The sequence below is a fragment of the Orycteropus afer genome, unplaced genomic scaffold, assembly GCF_000298275.1.
Source record: "Orycteropus afer afer isolate SDZICR_OR568_19922 unplaced genomic scaffold, OryAfe1.0 scaffold00026, whole genome shotgun sequence".
In the NCBI taxonomy this organism is placed as follows: domain Eukaryota; kingdom Metazoa; phylum Chordata; class Mammalia; order Tubulidentata; family Orycteropodidae; genus Orycteropus; species Orycteropus afer.
Genome location: NW_006921613.1, coordinates 15,956,741 through 15,979,111, shown reverse-complemented (window position 1 = coordinate 15,979,111; position 22,371 = coordinate 15,956,741). Strand labels below are relative to the sequence as shown.

Genomic DNA, 22,371 nt, shown 5'->3' with positions numbered 1-22,371 from the left:
CTCTCAGCAGCTCTGTACTTCGTCTCTTTGTGGGAAGTCCTGGCACAGACAGCTGTATGTGTGGAAGCCAAAGCTAGGAGGGAGTCTTAAATAAGACAGATGCTATGGCATGAACTGGTATAAATACCTCCAGTTTGTTGTTGATGTTAGGCACCGTTGAGTCGTCTCTGACTCATAGCAACTCCATGCACAGCAGAATGAAACACTGCCCAATCCCACACCAGCTCCGTGATCCCTGCTATACCAGAGCCCATCATCGCAGCCACCGTGTCAATCCATCTCATTGAAGGCCTCTCCCTCTTTTGTCGACCCTCCACCTTACCAAGCATGACGTCATTCTCCAGGGAATGGTCCCTTCTGAAAACATGATCAAAATAGGTGAGATGAAGTCTGGCCATTCTTGCTTCCAAGGAGCATTTTGGGTGCACTTCCTCCAGGACAGATCTGTTAGTTCTTTTAGCAGTCCATAGTACTTTCAGTATTCTTCGCCAACACCACAACTCAAAAGCATCAACTCTTCTTTGGTCTTCCTTATTCATTGTCCAGCTCTCACATGCATATGAGGCGATTTTTAACACATCCTGATTGCATGTTTGGTCAATTTCAGACTGCAGACGTTGATAAAAATCTTCAATTTCCTCATCTCTGGCTTTGGTGGTTGGGGCATAAATTTGAATAACAGTCCTATTAACAGGTCTTCCTTGTAGGCGTATGGATATGGATATTATCCTGTCACTGACAGCACTGTACTTCAGGACAGATCTTGAAACATCCTTTGTGATGATGAATGCCACGCCATTCCTCTTCAAACTGTCATTCCCGGCATAGTAGATCACATGATTGTCTGCTTCAAAATGGCCAAAACCAGTCCATTTCAGCTCACTAATGCCAAGGATATCAATCTTTATGCGTTCCATTTCATTTTTGACAACTTCCAATATTCCTAGATTCATACTTCATACATTCCATGTTCCGATGATTAATGGATGCCTGCAGCTGTTTGTCCTCAATTTGAGTGGTGCCACATCAGCAAATGGAGGTTTCGAAAGCTTTACCTTATCCATAGGACTAAGGCTGGGTTTACTCAGATGATGCAGCTCTTTCCCAGTCCTATTTTGAGAGCCTTCTAACCTAACCAGACTATTCATAAAGTTGCGCAGTAATGTATCAAACAGTGTTTCTTTGCTATCCGTAAGGTTTTCCCTGGCCAATTCTTTGAGAAGTAGACAGCTTCTTCCTTCTTCCTAGACTGTCTCAGTCTGTAAGCTGGGCTGATACCTGTGCACCATGTGCATCCCACTGGGTTTGAAACACCAGTGGCTCAGCCTCAAAACTCACATCAACACATCACCACAGTAGGACAAACCGACAGACAAGTTTGTCTCCTGTTGGAAACCTCTTGTACCACCCTTACCTGGGTCCCCGTGGCTGACTCCTCCTCTGTCCAGATTCCTGGGCCTTTTAATCCCCTTTCTCCTGCTCTCCCGCCCTGCTACTTTGCGCGTGCCTGAGTTCCCTCTCTTCACCTGGATCCCTGAGGCTGACTGCTCCTCTGTGCGGGTTCCTGGCTTTTAATCCCCTTTATCCCACTCTCCTGCCCTGCTGCTTTGGGTGTGTCTGAGTTCCCTCTCCTCACCTGGATCCCTGCGGCTGACTGCTCCTCTGTCTAGGTTCCTGGCTTTTAATCCCCTTTCTCCTGCTCTCCTGCCTTTCTGCTTTGGGCATGGCTGAGTTCCCTCTGCTCACCTGGATCCCTGCTGCTGACTGCTCCTCTGTCTAGGTTCCTGGCTTTTAATCCCCTTTCTCCCGCTCTCCCACCCTGCTGCTTTGGGCATGGCTGAGTTCCCTCTCCTCACCTGGATCCCTGCGGCTGACTGCCTCCAGTTAGGGACTGCAAATTAAGAGTCCTGTGAGAATCACTGTGAAATTAACCAGTGAGCGTCACTTAACTTCTCCTTTAGAGAAGGATCTAGGCCTGGCCCTTGAGTCTAGAAGATTCTGAATTCATATATAAAAACCTCTTTGAGGACTTGCTTAACATTACAGAGCTGGTTCTACCGGTTTGCTTGTAGTTTATGCTCTCATTAGAGAAGGATCTCAGTTAAGAAGCTTTGATTTAGGTCATTTCAATCAAATCCTGAAAATATTAATAGGAAAGCATCCATGACCCCAAATAGCAGGCCACATTTCTAAGAATAGGTATGGCGAAAGCATCTAAGACCTTGAAGAAAAAAGTAAGATTTTAGTGTCTGTGAGGAGTGGTGTTTTCCCTCATGGTGCTTCTTTTGTGACTTTACCCCTAGTTTGGTTTCTTGCTTCATATTATTTTTGGAAGGTTAATTTTTGGCTTTTAGTCACTGTAATTCTGTTCAGTTGAGACTTGATACAGCATAATCACAAGAAAATATTAGGCCTTTTAGTAGAAAAGAAATTTACTTCTCCGGTTTAAAAAATATGTACTATGTGTTGATAGGCACCAAAAATTTCTCATTCATTTGCTCTGTGCCCAGCATGGGAGTGGGCTCTACTGTTGACTCACCAGGACTAAATACACCTGATCACACTACAAAAGTCACTCTCAAGATAAATCTAATGTGCAAGTAGGCTTTCTGGCTGTGATGTATATTTTGGAAATCAATGTTCCTTTTAAATGGATACCCCAAGACTGCAAAGATCTTAAATTAAGCAATGGCTTCTAAAATCCTCTGTCACATTACTGCTATCTCCCTAGCCCCACCTCTGATTTCCTTCTGAATTCTCTTTCCTATGTCCTATGTGGCCCTTTCATCCCTTTCTCATCCTCATCTCACGTTGCAACAGGGTTCTCCTTGTTGCTGTTAGTCGCCATTGGGTTGGCGCCAACTCATGGCAACATTATGTTTGACAGAATGAAACGCTACCTGGTCCTGCATCACTCCATGATCTTCAAAATGTCTGAGCCAATGCTGAGGCTACTGTGTTCCTCCATCTCATGGAGGGTCTCTCTCATTTTTGCTACTTTAGCAAACATGATGTCCTTTTCTAGTGATTGGGGGTTCTCCTTACCTGCTATCTTAAAGGAAGATCATTTTGCTTTTGGCCCTGTCTCACTGCAGAGTATTTAAGGGGTTACTATGCAGTGTTTCATTCTGTTGTACACAAGGTGGCTATGAGTTGGAGCTGACTCAACGGCACCTAACAACAACATACAAAAGATAAGAACACCGGAAGTCAGCTCATTATTCACTACTTATTCCTGCCTTGCCATCATTACTGAATGTTTCCTATCACCACCCTGACCAGACTTCAATTTTCAGAAGAGCCAAAGTTAATGCTTCTATTTTTTATTATTTATCCTCGTAAATTTAGCCTAGATCTGTTCAAAGCCTTTATTTCCCTACTTATTTATCTAATCCTGTAGCTCTATGCGGGACAACAGCAGGCCAACAGAAAAGGAAAAAGACATATGGAAAAAAAAGCCTTGAGGGCAAGGATGGAAGCAGCTGCACTGTTCCTGCACAAGCGGCCAGAGCAAGGGTAGTCAGGCGAGAAAGACTAGGTATGTGGGATGGCCGCAGCCATAAAGACAGTAACAGGCAAACAAAATCAGAGTCTCTGTTTTCTGTGACATAGGAGGCTCAGGCCCATCTGAATAAGTGATTCAGCATTTTCAAATAATACCACTTTTATATCTGCGTTACAGTGAAGACTAATGTGATTGAGAGGAAACGCCTGTACTGAGGCTCTGCTGTGATTTATTTGTTGGTATGTATTTCTGTCTTGTTTATCACAGATCTTTTTTTGGACAGAGAAGGCAAAAGTGCTGAAAACTCCAAGCAAGACTAAGGCATATTCCCTTTCCTACCTTAGAATGCCCTCTCTTTTCACAGGGTTAATACCTTCATATGATCAATAGGCCCCAAACAAGCATCCAAAGAGGCATAGCCTGAAACTGACCACAAGGCTCAGCATCACTGGGACAAGGACCACCAGGAGTACTGATGAAAAGAGGCATTATTTTCTATCACAGTGAATAAAGCAGCATTAAACATCCCTCACCTGCAAAGCTGCTGGTGCTATTCTGGGTGGTGAATGCAGCCCAAGTCCCACCACTCTCCTCTCTAGCATGAATCCCCTTCCTGTTGACCTTGGCTGTGGCTTCAGGATACTGATCATAGCTGGCACAACAGATGAAATTTCTCTATCACTCCTGCAAATAAGCTGCTGTGGGTGAGGCCACTGCCACTGTCACCCTGGCCTTCCCATCTCCAGAAGAGTAAAATGAGACTTATTTTGCATTATGCCACATAACCACCTCTCTCTTGCTGCCACCTCCTGACTACTAGCAGAGAATAGGCTGTCCAACCAATTTCAGATCAGAGAGAAAGAGCATATAATTCCAACTTACAGTTTCAAGGCTCTTCTGGAACTCCAGAAGTTTGGCTTTGGCTTCCTTATAGTTCTTGAAGAACATACACAGTTCATACATCTCCATCATCAACAATAACGGTGAATCCTTTGAGGAAGGGTTTGAATGAAATGACAAAGTCCTGAACTTAACCAATATTTTTTCAATGAATAATGCCAACATAACAGAAGGTTAAAGTAAACAACAAATGCTATTAATAACATCTTCAGATTAGTACAAAATCCTGTAAGTTGAAAAGAAGTTAAATGTGTATTTCCTTTTGGGAAAAGAGATACTCAGCCTGAGTACATCTGCTCACCAATCCATGTTCTGTCTAGCCTATACTTGGTCTACCACACAGGTGCAGGACACGTTCCACTAGGGGGTGCTATGGGACTGTGATAGCTAACGTGCTCTCCCGGATGGATGCTCAGTTCCACTGACCTAACCACAGACTGCTGTGCGGCATCAATCCATACATTTCCATCACTCCTGCAGGAGCTGTTTAGTCAGCAGTAGCAATATAGTGCAATGATTAAGAACAGGAAATTTTGGAATTAGTATGGATTTGAAGTATTATGTAGTACACGATTTACTAAAATATTTTGAAACCTTAGGCATCTTACTACTAAAATTCTGTGAGTCGTGGTTTCCTTATCTAAATTGCAGAGATAACGTTACTTTCTGATATCTTCATATAGAATTTCTTTGTATAGGATCATTGTGATAATTGAAATAATGTACATAAAGCACTTTGCTAAATAAATAGTAGCTCTATGATCATTATCATCATGTGCTGTTGGCTAAAAATATCCAGGGCTAAAAATCCCAGGCACGAGAACACGAGAAGCCAACTGGATTATACAGAAGCAACCCTTTTAAACTCTAGGAAGCAATGAAGTGACTTCTACTACCTTAGAGAAAAGTTGGAAACCTCTGATGAGAGTTTTGCTTTTCTGCCTGGTTAATAACGTTCTCCAGATGGCCGAGAGGTCCTCCAGGTCCCAAGTATGGCCTTCTATCAAACCCTCAATGTGTCCCACTGCTTCAGCAGCAACACTGTCCTCCACAGATGTGACAATCCAAACACAAAGACAAGGAATAGCATTGGCATCCTGTCATTGGATAAGAAATTTTTTTAAAGTAACAACTGGACTGGATTACCTAACAGAAGATACCTTCAGCAATGCAATGACTACAGATAAGCGTTTCCTGTTAGAACAAGTCATGTCATTAAATAAAAATGGATTCGGAAAGCCTTCAAACATGAAATAACTCTAATGTGTAGCAAACTGACTATTGTAAAATGTCCTGCAGAGTGTGGGTCAGCCAGCCAAAGGGAAGATGGAAGGGGTGTATGCAGAAGCAGGAAGTACTAAGTATAAGAGAACTGGATTGCCCTCCACCAGTGTGCTGTTAAGGACTATCTGGACCCTCCCTCTCTCCTGATTAAGAAGATGCTAAAGAAGCAGTGGTGGTCAGTCCACCAAAGCATTCTTTTCTATGCTTGCCAACCAAGAAGCAAGGCATTGACCACTTGAGCTCACTGAATGTAAAGGCATGAGGAAGTGCTCTGACTGGGCCAGAGCATAAGGTGGAGAAGCATAAAGAGGTGAAGTGACCTTGGAAACACGCAGTGAAGCCTCATCCATATTACCCTGCTTCCTCTCTGGTTATCAGCCTTCCCTATCCCTCACCACTTTTTCCATTGCTCCCTGGCTTCTCATGATTCTCACCTGGAGACATGAGGCCAGGACACTCAGGATAGGGGCCTGTTGTTTCACTGCTTCAGCCAGTAGCCAGCACCAGGAGTTTGGCTCCTCTGAGCACTGGAGCAAAATTTCAAAGAAATCAGTCTTCTGTTCTTTGTTTTTCTGGTGCTGCTGGCGGGATGTGGTACAGACCTGATCACTATTCATTCTGGAGGTGGACACTGAGGGCAAGTTCTCAAAAGCCAGCTGTAAGTGGTCTCTGAGAACTGGGCTGAAACACTGCAGCAGGGATTTCACCTAGAAAACAGATTAGATTATTAAAACAGATAGCTTACTTTCTATTCCCATTGGAGCTAAAAACAGAGAAACGAGTAGGCAAAGTTCTTCTTTCTCACCCTAAACTGTGTCAGAGATGACCGTCTAATTTTACAAAGTTGTTTGCTGCTTTTCAGTGAACTTCTATATTGAATCTAGAGCCATAAAAACTCTTTAGTTCCTTAGTACTAATAACTAGGTCCCTTGTCTGAAGCCAACCCACTGAAATCTTAGTAAAAATAATAGCATCATGTCAAACAAAAGTGTATGTCTATGCAACAGAAAGAACATTTTAAACTTCTGAGAAATGTTCCAATTTCCTCTTCTTGGAGAAATTGCTAACATCGGTGGCTTACCTCCTCTGGATGGTAGTCATGGAGCTGGCTGTGAATAATGAACTGCAGCCAGTCATTTGCTTTGGCACATTCTGTGAGGTAAGATGTGCTCAGTTTCACACTGTGGAGCCTGCAGAACTGTACCACTAATGCCCACTGGCTGCCAGCATCACTGGATACTCTGTCATTAGAATTGAGGGTAGGGTGACAGAAAAACTTAATTGAAAGTAGAAAATTAGTAGAAATTAATTTAACCACACTATGGCCTCTGAAAAGCCTTTCAACAAATACCAAGTATTAGACTACTTTTTAAAAAACTAGACTCTTTCATCCATAATGCACAACAGCTTTCTTAGTATACTGGCACAATAAATTCTTGTACCAAACCATCAACCAAGTATCTATTCACAAAACTATACCTAAAGACAGTACTTGAAAGTAAAGTACTGCAGGTGAGAAATGCAATGTCAGAACTGGACTCCTTGCCCTAAGATAAGAGGGGAACAGTCCTAAACACGTGTTACCAAGGAGTAGTAAGGAAGAGAGCATGGATTACAATACCGGTGCTGGTGCTTCCTGTCCCACAGAGACGGCAATTCTAAGATACGTGACTGGATGATGCCAGGTGGGCATTTTTTTCCTAAACTGAAAAGGAGTTTTTTTTTTTTTTTTTTTTTTTAAACTATTGAAGTAACATATACCTGTAAATTCAGAAAATACACAAAAGAATGGGAAAATTACCTATAATTACCACTATCCATATTTTTACAAAACATCTTCTAGATACTTAATGTGTGTCTATGTTTACTCATATATGTATGTGTATAAAAATCTATTTTAATACTATTCTTATAATTTGTTCTCATTTTACATAAAAATAGGTATTTACAGCATCTGCTTTTTTCACTGTTTTTATACTGGCAAGAATGACTTCAGCTAAGCATGTATGGGAGACAGGCCATCACACTAATGTGTAAAGCCTACAGCAGCCCTTTTCAGCTTGTTCCAGGAGAGACTGAATTCCTGATACTGTAAGGCATGTATGGCATGCATGAACTTCTCTATCTAGGATGATAGTCGCTATGTACATCCTTAAGAGAATTGAGAAAATAATCACTTAAAAACTGTTCAAAGCACTTAATTCTCTTGCACTATGAACTATAATCTGGCAGTTCAAACCCACCAGTCACTCCTCGGAAGGAAAGCTGGGCAATATACTTCCATAGTGATACTGCCTCAGAAACCCAAGGAAGGGTCGCTATGAGTCAGGTCCGACTCGACAGCATACAACAACAACAACAACAATGAACTATAATCTGGAGCTCTGGTTGTGCAGTGGTTACGGAGGTCAGCTGCTAACCAAAGGGTTGGTGGTTTGAACCCACCAGCCACTCTGCACTCTGCAGGAGAAAGATGAGGCTGTCTGCTTCTGTAAAGATTGGAAACCCTATAGAGCAGTTCTACTGTCCTATAGGTTCACTATGAGTCAAAATTTACTTGATGGCAGTGGATTTAGTTTTTGGTTTTGGTATGAACTGTAATCAGAGCCCAGATAGGTGTCCAGGCCTCCTCACTTATAGGAGGTACATGTTAGAGAATAGGGTCACTGATAGTGGTACAGCAGAATGGTGTATTCCCAGAGTCTGGAGTGCCTGGGTCAGCCTCAGGGGACAGCAGCCCCAGTGGGAGAAAGCATGAATGTGTAGAGAGAGGTGCTTCTGTGGGCAGCAATCACTCCAACTGACATGGATTAGGAAGAAAAATTAAAGACATTCCTTAGAGTCAAATTTTGTGAGACAAATCCCATGTCTTCTGAAAGGATTTCAACACATAGCATTTAAAAGACTTCTTTGCCCAGCAGTGCAGTGGAGAAGATAAAGCTCTTCTCCAGCTCTTGGCAACTCCATCTCTAAGAGGAAATCACTGTTCTCACCTTTTTACAGATGCCAAGATACAATTAAAATCATTATCCATTTACTGACTATTTCCCATATGTTGGACAAATAGGAAGATAAGGTCTGGGAGAGACTGGTGACAACACCTGGGAGAAGGACCAGGAAAGCATGGGGTAGGCACATAAGGCTGCTGGAGAAGAGGCTGAGAGCTCGTCTCACAAACCTCTTTATTTCTTGCTGCTGGATATTGCTCCATGTACCTTCCTCCACAAGAACAAGCAATTCTTCTGTGGCTGCCTTTTCACCATCAGCCAGTTTAGAGAGTTTTTCAGCTATAAGAAATATGAACGACAAAATCTGGTCAAGAGAGGTCAGGAACTGTGCTTTTGTGTTTGAATAATGTGGCCAGGGCCATTTCAGAACCCAGTTAAAGAGACCAATAAAGTGAGATAAAGAACACTCTGTGGGAAATGGAGCAACAGGAAGGTAATGGTTTCTTCCCCAAACGGCCTGACAATTCAATGCTTTAGACCTATATTCACCCCACCCTCCTCTGTACAAAACCAACCACATAAAGAAAAGGCGCTGTACCTAGAGATTCTCTGATGAAGTTGTACTGAGCATCTTCACTTCCACATTTGTAGCTCAAAATTATATTGGCCACTTTCATATCAACTCTGAGCTTGAGGCTGTCAAGGCCAAGCAACTCTAAGAAACAAACACAGGCAGCTCCAATTGAAGGTATGTAGAAGGAGGTGAGCCCTAAAACATAGGCTTCATTGCCTACTTGCTGAATCCTGAAAAAAAGAATCAATATCTTATCAGCAATCAAAATGGTTACTACAAAAAGATCAAGTAAACTTAAAAATAGGCAGTATGGGAGGAAATTATGGACAAAAAAGTAAACTATACATAGAAAACAAATAGCAAACTGCCACCATGACTAAGTAAGAGTTATCACAGGAATGCAAGGATAGTTCAACATAAGAAAATCAATCAGTGCAATATACCACATTAATAGAATGAAGGGGAAGAACCACATGATTCATCTCAACTGCTACAGAAAAGGCCTTTGACAAAATCGAATACTTTTCCTGGGATACTCAGAAAAGCATGCATGCGTGTGCGCACACACACACACACACACATACTGCATGCACACATGCAAAACAAAACAACAAAATTCACCATCCAAATATAATCACTGTTAACCGTGGTGTACGTTTCTTGTACTTTTCTGTATTTAAGTATGCGTAAAGTATGCCCTTTTGGAGTAAAAATAACATTTTGAATACTCACAGCTGCTTGGGAGTTTTGCTCTTGGTTAATTCTTGGACTAGGAAAGTACCAAATGCACATGATGGCCGTCCATGATGCAAATAATAAGCAAAACTGAGACGCTCCACTACAGCATATTTATTAACAAGGTCAGGTCTAGCGAAATGTGGGAGATCACCTGATGCATCTGGGGGTGAGGTAGAGAGTGAAGCAGTATCAATCTTCTGTACCTCACCATGATTAATTTCAGATTTTCACATGGAAAACCTAACTCTCCAATGATTTAAAAAAAAAAAAAAAGGTTGCTTATAATCATTTTCTATCATTGCGTATCACTCTGAACACACGAAAACCAAACCCAACCCCATAGTTCTTAGGTCAATTTCAACTCACAGCAACCCGACAGGACATAGTAGAAGTGCTCCATAGGATTACCAAGGCTATAATCTTTATTGAAGCAGACTGCCACATCTTTTTCCCTCAGACACTAGTGTGTTCAAACAACCAACCTTTGGGTTAGCAGTTGAGAGCTTTAACCACTGTACCACCATGGCTCCTTGAACCTACCAAAATGTAGTAATTATATGTTACATCAGTGTACATAAATAGTCATCATTTTACAAAAAAAATGTACACCTGAGGTGCTGCAGAAAAACTCATAAACTCTGCTTTGTTTTTCCACTGAATTTACTAAACATTTTAGAAGCTTTAATTCTGCATTTGATGATCTTTTAAGTTCACAATGGCAATAATCAATAACCCTTTAGTTACAAATGCTCCACTAAATGACCAATGATCTACAAAAGCAGCTTTTCAATTCATTCATACAGCTCATTATGACATGAAATTCCTTCTTTATAAGTCCTCTATTCACCAAAGCCAACTCACAGTACCAACAAATTATTACTGAGAAATAATTGGGGAACATCGTTTACTCCAAATTATTACCTTCCCATAATCCCCTTTTGTTATCACTACTGGTCCTTTCTGATGTGGTAGTTATAGAGTAGTTTATTACCTACATGATGGATGCTACTACCTCTCCAAGACCAGCCGGTAGCTCAGTCTGAAGTTCTTCTGTGTCCAAGAGACCATCATAACATATGTATTTTCTTGTTAGAGAAATTCAAAGCCAGAGATATTTGGATATGAGTAATTAGTAGGAAATAACCACTCCTGTCAAACCCTAATCTGTAACTGCCTCTTAACCATCTACTACCCTATGAAAACAAATATAAAGTATCTGAATGGTTAAAGAACCAGTTTTGGAAAATAGTGGATCTACTCTTATTTTCAAAGTTCAAAGCTTGTATCTGAAATAAAGCTTTATGTTCTCATGGAATTCCAAGGCCTCTTCACATTGTGACTCAGTTTATATAATATGACTTGAAGACCTCAGAATGTCTGTCACTTTACAAAGGTGTTACTTGAAAGTATATCCTTTTGATATTAAAAAATCATTACATGCCTTATCTCTATTCTTTGTGAGATCAGAGTGACTTTGGTAACATAATTACATATGAAACCATTTACTCATTCATTAAATACCCACTGAGTACTTGTAACAATATACAGCACTGCCGTATGGTAAACCAGAAAATTTGAGGTTTTTATTCAAATAAGACCCTGATTTTTACCAGCCTGGGTCCTACTATGGAGAATATATATAAGAGAAAGTTCTACCTGAATGGAAATCTTAGTCTGGCCTGTTGCAGAGGCAAAGTCACCAAGCAATATTCTTACATCCCCTTTCAGCAATAAAATCATATATATATATATATTATATGGTAAGCACTCTAATTAAATACAATTCTCCAATTTAATACCATCTATACCTGGCCAACTGACTGGAAGAGATCCATATTTGTGCCCATTCCAAAGAAAGGTGATCCCACAGAATGTAGAAATTATAGAACAATATCACTAATATCACATGCAAGTAAGATATTACTGAAGATAATTCAGAAACGTTTGCAGCAGTATATTGACAGAGAACTTCCAGAGGTTCAAGCCGGATTCAGAAGAGGACGTGGAACAAGGGATATCATAGCTGTTGTCAGATGGATCTTGGCTCAAGGCAAAGAATACCAGAAAGATGTTTACTTGTGTTTTATTGACTATGCAAAGGCATTTGATTGTGTGGATCATGACAAATTATGGATAACATTGAGAAGAATGGGAATCCCTGAGCACTTGATTGTACTCATGAGGAATCTGTACCTTGACCAGGAGGCTGTCGTTCGAACAGAACAAGGGGACACTACATGGTTTAAAATCAAGAAGGGAGTGCGTCAGGGTTGTATTCTTTCTCCACACTTATTCAATCTATATGCTGAGCAAATAATCCGAGAAGCTGGACTATATGAAGAAAAACGTGGTATCAGGATTGGAGGAAGAATCATTAACAACCTGAGATATGTAGACGATACAACTTTGCTTGCTGAAAGTGAGGATGACTTAAGGCACCTACTGATGAAGGTTGAAGAATACAGTCTGCAGTATGGATTACATCTCAACATAAAGAAAACAAAAATCCTCACAACTGGACCAATGAGCAGCATCACAATCAATGGAGAGAAGATTGAGGTTGTCAAGGAATTCACATTGCTTGGTTCTACAATCGATGCCAACGGAAGCAGCAGTCAGGACATTAGACGTCGTTTAGCATTGGGAAAGTCAACTGCGAAGGAACTGTTTCAAGTGCTGAGGAGCAAGGATATCTCCTTGAGGACTAAGGTGCGCCTGACACAAGCCATGATATTTCCAATCACCTTGTATGCATGTGAGAGCTGGACAATGAATAGGGAAGACCGAAGAAGAGTTGATGCTTTTGAGTTGTGGTGCTGGCGAAGAATGCTGAAAGTACCATGGACTGCTAAAAGAACTAACAGATCTGTCCTGGAGGAAGTGCAGCCAGAATGCTCCTTGGAAGCAAGAATGGCCAGACTTCGTCTCACCTATTTTGGTCATGTTGTAAGAAGGGACCATTCCCTGGAGAAGGATGTCATGCTTGGTAGGGTGGAGGGTCGACGAAAGAGGGGGAGGCCTTCAACGAGATGGATTGATACAGTGGCTGCGATGATGGGCTCGAGTATAGCAGGGATTGTGGGGCTGGTGCGGGATCGGGCAGTGTTTCGTTCTGCTGTGCATGGGGTCGCTATGAGTCGGAAACGACTCGACGGCACTTAACAACAACAACAACATATGTCTAAAAACCAGGCAAGGGGCATACCTTCAACTTCTGTTTCCCTAGTTGAGTGCTTAGTCTCTAAGAGCCAGTCAAAATACTGGCTAACAGTTGGAGCTGGGGTCATTAGAAAAAGACCAGGAATTCACTCTGTTCTCTCCTAACTTCACTGAGATTAGAAAGAATATTTGCATTTGAAAATACAATTAAGAACTACTTTATTCATTAGTCACTCACCCAATGTTTACTGAACAGGTATTACTGGCCTGGCACTACACTGGGCTCTAGGCACTTGGTAAATTCAATATATCAAAATTTGAACTTACAAAAGTGATACATTAGGAAATTCATTTTTATGCATGTCAATAAATATTTTTGGGGTACATTCTATATGCAAAGTGTTAATTCAAAGCCTCAAATTTATAGTAATATAGGCAGAGGCACCACTGGTAAAATTATATTAAAGGCTAACCCTAAATGGGGAGCTCTGGTGGCATAGTGCTTAAGGCATTTCGCTGCTAACCAGAAGGCTGGGGGGTTTCCTCAGAGGGAAGGCTGGGCGATCTACTTCTGTAGAGATACCACCTCGGAAACCCAAGGAGGGGTCACTATGAGTTGGATCCAACTCAACGACAGTGAGTTTGGTTTTTTGGTTTAACTCTAAACGTAAACGTGAAAGAGAAATAGAAAAAGCAGAGTTTAAGAATCGCACAAAATCAAAGAAATCCTTAAGGCCTGTAAGAACAGACCATAAGCAAGGTGTGTGCACCTAGTGCTTACTATGTACTAGGAGCTGAGGGAGCTTGTTAAATGTCTCCTCTCCTTCCATTCTCCCAGTAATGTGTGAGGTGAGCACTGTGACTAACCTTATTTTACAGAGAATAAGTCACTTGCCCAAGGTCATCCTGAATAGATATGAGAGCCATGATTCTGAACAGCCATCCTGAATAGCCATGATACGTCTAATGCCATCGCCTATGCGCTTAACCTTTATAACACTATGCTACAAACAAAAAGGATTTTGGGAAGGGGGGACAGCATTTACTATAATGATTAAATCACAATATGTTTTCAATTCTACAGTCTGGAAAACGTTTTCTATTAGAATGCACTTTTATTTTTAAAATGGAAAGCAGTAAAACAACTGGACTGGCTTTATATAAATTAACTTCTACTGTCAACACTGCTGAAATGTTTCCAAAACAAGTTCTAATAACTTACCTCCTATAGCTAGTGTGTTGGCAGACTGCCAGCCAAACAATCTGCTAGGATCAAAGGGCAATAACGACTGACGAAGGGGGAAAGTAAAAACAGTGTTAAAAGTTAATTGATTCTAAAATAAGTAAATAGAATTTTATGAAAAGATTTCAACAATAATCTGTTTCCCTTATCTTTCTGACCATAAATTCTTTGAACACAGCTAAAAACGAAAAAGATCGTATGAGACGCCCTTCTGTATTCATTTGGCTTTGTTCCTTTTAAAAGCTCTCCTTCCTTCAATCAATGTCTGCAAAGTGTACTCTTTTTTGGTAGGAAAAAGTGTCAATTATACAATTGGCTTTAGAAACAATTTCGGATCAAAAGGCAAGACTAAGAGGCTATTAATTTCTGTTACATCCTTAAAGGAGTTTTTGCCTTGGAAAAGATGAAGCAGCATTGATTTCAACACACATCTTTCATTCGTTGAGAAGAAACAGAAGTTCCAAGTACTAGAGTGGAGCAGCCGCTGCAAGCAGCAGACAGATGTGCTGGTCAACTATCTGTCTGCTCCCAGATCCATTTCCTACCTTCCTCTGCTCTGCTTCATACTGTAGGGGACTGCATTTCCCAAACTCCCGTACCCACTGGTTATCACAAGAGACATGGGTGGGAGATTAAAAGTGGGAGTAGAGGGGTAGCCAAGGTAATTTTTCTCCTCTCTGTTTTCTGGGGCATCTCCTCCAAGGTCCTAGTTCCACCCTGTATATCTCCAGCTCCCATTAGGCAGCTTTGTTGACAGTTTAGCTCCCAGAAGACGGCTCTGAGTCTGGGTTCTGATAACACCACTTTCTTGTATACTGTTCTTTCCAGCCTTAGGGCAGGTGATTGCTTTCTCTTTGCTAATCTTTGGGTTGTCTCATCACTGTATGTTTGGTTTCTCCATTCTTCTATCACTCTCTAGAAGCAATTAAATTCTCTCCATTTGAAAGATCTAAAGTGGTTTCTGTTTTTCTGCCTAAACCTTGACTGATACACAGGCCATCTAAGTTCTGTACCTGAATAAGATGGTAGAGTGTAATATCATGTGGCAGGATATTAGGAGCAGTGTACTGTGGGAAGAGAGCGGTTTTTAGCTTGGGGTAAGGAGTTAGTGCCATCTTCAGTAGCTGGGGATCCACTTTCTTCAAACAGTTCTCATTTTCTTCATTCTGAATAACCTAAGTAAAAGGACAACAGAGTTCGAGGTAATGTTTTTCCCATCTCAAAACTGAGTCCTTTCTTCACAGGAACCCCTCGAAATAAGATTAACGTGGAGACAGGATGTGGAAGTGAAAATAGCATTGGAGAAGAAGTCAGAAGCCAAGAGCACCAGTCTGGGTAATAAAACAAACTAGCTGTACGACCTTGTCCTAGATAATTAATATCAGGCTTTAGCTTCCTCACCTACAAAATTAGAAAATTGAGCTTCATCAATGGTTTTCATACTGTATGTGGAGAAATTATCTGAAAAGGTTCTGCTACTATAATGTTTAAAAACTATTACATGAAATGACTCTTTGGTCTTTCCAAGTTATTCTGACTTTAATTTTTGACAGGTGATTGAAAACAGAAATAAATAACTCAACCATATAATTTAAGGTTTCTTTTCTTTTTTTTTTGCAACTATCTAAAAGAAGTGGTATAAAATTTAGCCAGCAATCAGTAGAAACTTCTGAAGATAAAATGAACAGCATTCTTAAGCTTCCTCTAACCACGCAAATTACACTTTCAAAAAACAAAGGAGGAAATATTTCCTCTGGGTTCCTCAAAAGAGTGTAAATGGGCAGCTAAAGGAACAATATCCTTTTTAACTAAGAGGGTAAGTAGTAGAGTAATTCACAAACCACAGATTAAAGTCTATTTACTCTCAGAAGCAATCAGATCCTGATTCTACCCTGAAAACAAACCTAGATTATCAGAAAGCAAATGAAAGGGAAAAAAGACTTGGTATAATATATTAGTTCCTGCATAACTTAGAGGACCTCACAACTTAGAGGATATGAAATAAAATGTTAACATTTACTCATTTTTGATATTCTTTAATGAAATACTTGAAAATTGTTATATTTCAATACCAACTGAGATCTAGACAGTCCATAGATATTTCTGCTAAATTTGAAGCCAGTACTATTTAACCATAATAGGTAAACATGGTGTCCATACCTGGCTGACACCCCCAGGAGCATACATTGTAGTAGCAAGGGCCAGGATGGTATGTCCTTCTAACAGCATACTGCTTACACTGGCCTGATTGCTGGGAATCAGTATCTGAGCATTTGCAAGGCTAGCCTGGAAGATCAGTTTGGGATCTGGAAAACAAAAGAGCATGTTTTTCTCCTTAAGAGGGATAAGTATAAAGAATCATACAATTACAAAAGAAAATTAATTTTTAACTCCATCCAAATTAAGCCCTTTCTAAGGCTAAAAACAATGGGAAAACATAAAAGGGAAAGAACAATTTCTCTATATAAAAATAAACACTTTTATTTAAACAAAGAAAATTGAAAGGTAACAATGAATTAGGGAAAATAATTACAACAAACACAACCTAAAGATTAATGTCCTCAACAAAAAACTCCTACAAATCACTATCAAAAACAGACTCCAACTGATAAATGGACAAAAGAAATAAGTAAGCAATTTACAAAAGAGGAAACAGATGTTTGATACATAAAAACATGTAATTCACTAGCAATATGAAAAGGAGCCCTGGTAGTGCAATGGTTAAGTAAGTGCTCAGGTGCTAACTGAAAGGTGCAAATCCACCAGCTTCTCTATGGGAGAAAAGACCTTGTGATATGCTCCCATAAAGATTACAACTTAGGAAACACTGAGGGGCAGCTCTGCTCTGTCCTATAGGATCGTTATGGGTTGCAATCAGTTTGATGGCACACAACACCATTAAGAAATGCAAATTAAAATAGTTTATGCCATACATCACTTATGCCAAATAGTCATCCCACACTCTCTATGGATCTCTTTTTCACTCCATCTGGAGCTCCTTAAAAAGATTCAGAGCAGGCACCTGGGAGACAACCTAATTCTTCATCAGGTGTCAATCTACCAGAGAGCAAGAATTCAACTGTGATAAACTGGTGGCGTAGGAGAAATCCAAAGAGAGCAGAGCAGGAGGCTGAGATGGGGAAAGGCAACATAACCACACAAGCTCTCTACTCCACATTTGGCTTTTCCTGTCTGGGAAGGGGCTAACATCTTCAGCCTTCTGCACAAAACTAATTTGCTTAAATAATGTTAGCCTAGATTATAACCAGATATTTGACTAAAGCCTAATGATTTATTTAAAGAATTCACAAGATAAATATCATTCAACAGACCAGTTACTTATCTAAAGAAAGTTTTTATGTATAATATAGGACACCCATACCCGTTAAATTACTGGAAACTTGTCGACATTGAACTAAAAATTCAAACCATGGGTAAGCTTCATGTAGTTCTTTTTTTTCCAAAAAGGGACAATTTGGAGGACTAAGTCTGTATATAAAACAAAAAATAAATTATCTGATTAACATACAGAATAAGACAGACAGTTACAACTGTATTTGCTCAGCTGATAACTAGCATAAAAAATGGAGTCCTGGAATTAAAAAATACATATAATACAAAATATTCCCGCCCTTGTGTTATATTTTACATATTCCTTATGATCTTGACATTATTTTAGAAAATTTAGAAAATTTTAGAGGCAGAGACAATATTACTTAAGATGTATTTACCACCAAGTTGCCTATTTTTCTGAAAACATGATGAAATCTCACTAACTCTAAATGAGATTAATGAATGTCTTGTACTTGAAGGTACTTTATATTTTTCTAGTTTTTACAGCCAGAACTTTATATAGCATTTTCAAACATAATCAGAGGTTTTAAAAAAACTTTTACCCAACTTTAGAGAGGCTAAGATCAAGGGCTTAAGGTTCAAATAGATCCTTTGAAAATAAAGCTTTTAAATTTGTTCTTTTACTAGTAGCTTTGGGGAAAAGTATTCTTTGACCAAGTAAGTCTTAAAAATATGAACCAGAAATACAGCCTCTTCTAGTCTTTATATACAAAATAAATTAAAATGTTCTCTATCAGAGGATGAATGTAGGCTCTAGAATTAAAAGTAGAATGAAATCTGGCTTGACACCAGCTATGTGCCTTAAGCAAGGTAGGTATGTTGTTGCTGTTGTTATGTGCCATCAAGTTGGACCCGACTCATAGCGACCCCTCCTTAGGTTTCCGAGGCAGTATCACTACAGAAGTAGATTGCCCAATCTTCCTTCCGAGGAGTGGCTGGTGGGTTTGAACTGCCAACCTTCTGGTTAGCAGTCAAGTGTCTTAGGCACTATACTACCAGAGCTCCTAAGGTAGGTATAGTGAATCCTCATTATTTGAAGATTCTTTGTTTGTGAATTTGTCTACTCAATAACATTTATTTCCAATCCCACAGTTAAGACTTATGATGCTGTCATGGTCATTATTGGATATATGTGGAATGGTGAATAATTTGAGTCACCCAACATGACACACATTCCTAGTTGAGGTTGAACAAGGTGAAGCTTTGCCTTCGTGTTTCAGCTCTCATACTGTAAACGAGTGTTCTCTTTGTAGTCTATCTTATGCAAGATTATTTGCATTGTTGTGCTTTTTGTTGATAATTTCACTGTTTAAAATAGCCCCCAAGCACAGTGCTGAATTGCTGCCTGGTGTTCCTAACTGCAAGAAGACTGTGATGAGCCTTATGGAGAAAATATATGAGTTAGATAAGCTTTATTCAGGTGTGAATTAGATTGTTGTTGGCTGTGAGTTCAAGTTAATTAATCAACAATATATATTAAATAAAATGCCTTTAAATCAAAACATACATAAAACATAGCTTTGTACTGATTAGCAGATAAAAATGTTGTGACCACATACTATACAAAAGATTGTTCCACCTCCTACTTTGGCAAGTAGCAACTGGGATTTTAAAAGCTAGCAAGCTGCCATCTAGACGCAACAATGGGTCTCTCCTCATCCAGAGCAAAGAAGAATGAAGAAAACCAAAATTCATGGAAACAATTAGTCCTAGCGACTGGTACACCATATGATCTGCAGCCTATACGACTATGAGACCAGAAGTACTAGATGGTGCCCGGCTACCAATGTCATCCACTTAGAAGGGGATCTATGTAGGAGATCCTTGATGGAGAGGGAGAACAATGTGGAACAAAACTTAAAATCATTTGGAGGGGAAAAAAAGGTGGGGGGGGGACCAGGTTTGCTGGTCTGACAGAGCCTGGTGGAACCACTGAGACTATGGCCCCTAGCTGCCCTGTGGTTTCCAGCCAAACAAAAGACAGGCATAGGAGTTGAATATCTACCTCAAGTAGATACTCTCCTTGGAGAGAACAATCATGGGAGAAGTAAGGGCTGCTTATGCACAGGGAGACAGCTCAGGGGGCAGGAGTTCATGGAGGGATGGACACAGGGAAGAGGTAACTATGGAGAGGAAGTGCAAGGGGAGCTGTTGCATTGTGGTAAACTGTGGTCCATGTCATTAGACAAAGTATATGTAAACTGCTGTATGGAAAGTGAATTTGCTCTGTAAATCTTCACCCAAATCACAATAAAAAAAAAATGTTGTGACCAGAGGACTGCAGGAATTTAACCATGTATTTCTCCTAGGAGCAATGGTTCAATATTCGCTAATTCAGTAGTCATGGCAACTTTATAGAACTTAACTACCAGGAGTAACAAGAAAAAACTGAACTTAATATCTCTTCAAGCTTAGTGTGCTCATCTGTGAAATGAAAATGGGAATAACCACTCCATAGGATTTTTGTAAAGATTATATGCATGTAAAGCACTTAGCCCAGTGCCAGGAACATTGTAAGCACTCATATATTAGAGACTACCATTATTATTATTGTTATTATTACTGACCCAATAGCAGTTAACACTGGCTGCAGATAGGACTCTGTAGGTTGAGTAGAGATATACTGATGTTTATATATACAAATTTCATTCTATATCCAAAACAACTGTTGTTGTTGTTGTTATTTGCCATCGAGTTGGCCCCGACTCATAGCGACCCCTCCTTGGGTTTCTGAGGCAGTATCACTACGGTAGTAGGATTGCCCAACCTTCCTTCCGAGGAGTGGCTGGTGGGTTTGAACCACCAGCCTTCTGGTTAGCAGTCAAGTGCCTTAGGCACTATGCTACCAGAGCTCCCAAAACAACTGTGGTGGCTATGAAATCAAAGTAGTTAAACATTCTCCTGATCATGAAAGTTATCAAAGGATTCCAACTGAACTTTTAGAATTTTTCTCTCTTTCAAATTTTCAAGGCATTTCTTTCACTTTATTCTCTAGTTATTTAAAGGTTAGCAAAAATATTACAGAGCTAATATAACTGAAATAGCAAAAATATTACAGAGCTAACATAATTGAAAACCACATGATAAGCACTTAGTTGATTATAATTTGAACTAAAAGATGTACTAAGTGTGGGGATGAAGGAGACTCTATCAAAAAGATCAGTATTCCTCATATGTATGCTTACTGTTTTCCTAAAAGTCATATTCAGAAGTAGTATAGGAAGAGAAACATGAAAACTTCCTTAAGGATAAATCAATTCTCAGTACTTACTTGTAAAAGTCAAGGTAGACATAAAGAAGATGCTGCAGACTGTGTTCCAAACAATAGAGAATGAAGTGAGAATGGAAATCCCAGCCTTCTTTGGTCCTGTAGTTTTGAACAGGGAGGGTATCTTGTATCACACCCCCAATTCGGCTCAGTCTTAGGAGGAAGAGTTCAAAGTCTTCCAGTTCAGATGTAAGAAATATTCCACTCCTATTGGGCAGGTTTAAGGAACAGCAGATTAAAAAGCAGACCAAATCACCTCCACTGTGTATATCTCAACTACTTTAAAATAAGTACTGTTGACCTTTGAACAATGTAGGTTTGAACTGCATGGATCCGCTTATATGGATTTTTTTCAATATATATATTGAAACATTTTTTGGAGATTTGCAACAGTTCGAAAACACTCATAAACTGCATAGCCTAAAAAATATATATATATTAAAAAAAAGTTAGATATGGCATGAACGCATAAAATATATGTTGATACTAGTCTATTTTATCATTTACTATCACAAAATATACACAAATCTATAAAAAGTTAAAATTTATCAAAACTTACAGACCATATATGGCATATATTCTCAGCAACATTAAATCAAAACTGCACAAAATTAACTATGGTACTACTGTACTACTACTATAATTTTGTAGCCACCTCCTATTGCTATTGCAGTGAGCTCAAGTGTTGTATCAGTTTAAAATGCCATATAATGCTAATCATCTCCACATGAGCAGTTCATCTCTCCAGTAAATTGCATATGGAATAAAGTAATCTCTCATGGTTCTCATGTACTTTTCATCATGTTTGTTGCAATACCATAAACCTTGAATAACACCACGGGAACCAATGAAATGCCATTAGTGATGCTGGAAGTGCTCCTAAGAAACAGAAAAGTCATGACATTACAAGAAAAAGTTGTATTGCTTAATATATATTGCAGATTAAGGTCTGTAGCTGTGGTTGCCCACCATTTAAAGATAAATGAATCCAGTGTAAGGACCATTGTAAAAAAAAAAGGAAATTTGTGAAGCTGTCACTATAGCTACACCAGCTGGCACAGAAACCTTGCACTTTTTATGAAATATCTTTTTATCTTGAATTAAAAATGCAACCTTTATGTGGGTGCAGGATTGGTATAAGTAAGGGAGGGATACCTATAGACTCTAATGATTAGAGAAAAAGTGAAGAAGTCATTCATTGACAACTTGAAGGTAAAGGATCTAAAGTTGGAGAATTTAATGCCAGCAAAGGGTGATCTGTTAATTTTAGAAAGAGGTATGGCTTAAAAAATGTCAAGATAACAGGAGAAGTAGCGTCTGCCAACCAAAAGACAGCAAATAAGTTCCTTATTGAGGAGAAATGGTATCTGCCTGAACAGGTTTTTTTTTTTTTTTTTT

General features: G+C 39.6%; 1 protein-coding gene across 1 annotated transcript in view; it reads right to left on the bottom strand.

Moving 5' to 3' along the window:
* The window catches only part of SPG11 (SPG11 vesicle trafficking associated, spatacsin), an 85,084-nt gene that overhangs the window by 22,512 nt on the left and 40,201 nt on the right, over nucleotides 1-22,371 (bottom strand). The window contains exons 16-27 of the mRNA XM_007935232.1: nucleotides 20,977-21,180; nucleotides 17,734-17,840; nucleotides 16,512-16,657; nucleotides 15,365-15,526; nucleotides 14,331-14,397; nucleotides 9,944-10,109; nucleotides 9,236-9,441; nucleotides 8,868-8,976; nucleotides 6,771-6,930; nucleotides 6,124-6,396; nucleotides 5,302-5,502; nucleotides 4,388-4,495 (exon numbers count right to left, since the gene is read on the bottom strand). Of these exons, the coding sequence (XP_007933423.1) occupies nucleotides 4,388-4,495; nucleotides 5,302-5,502; nucleotides 6,124-6,396; nucleotides 6,771-6,930; nucleotides 8,868-8,976; nucleotides 9,236-9,441; nucleotides 9,944-10,109; nucleotides 14,331-14,397; nucleotides 15,365-15,526; nucleotides 16,512-16,657; nucleotides 17,734-17,840; nucleotides 20,977-21,180 (1,909 nt within the window). The remainder of the gene's footprint in view (nucleotides 1-4,387; nucleotides 4,496-5,301; nucleotides 5,503-6,123; nucleotides 6,397-6,770; nucleotides 6,931-8,867; nucleotides 8,977-9,235; nucleotides 9,442-9,943; nucleotides 10,110-14,330; nucleotides 14,398-15,364; nucleotides 15,527-16,511; nucleotides 16,658-17,733; nucleotides 17,841-20,976; nucleotides 21,181-22,371) is intronic.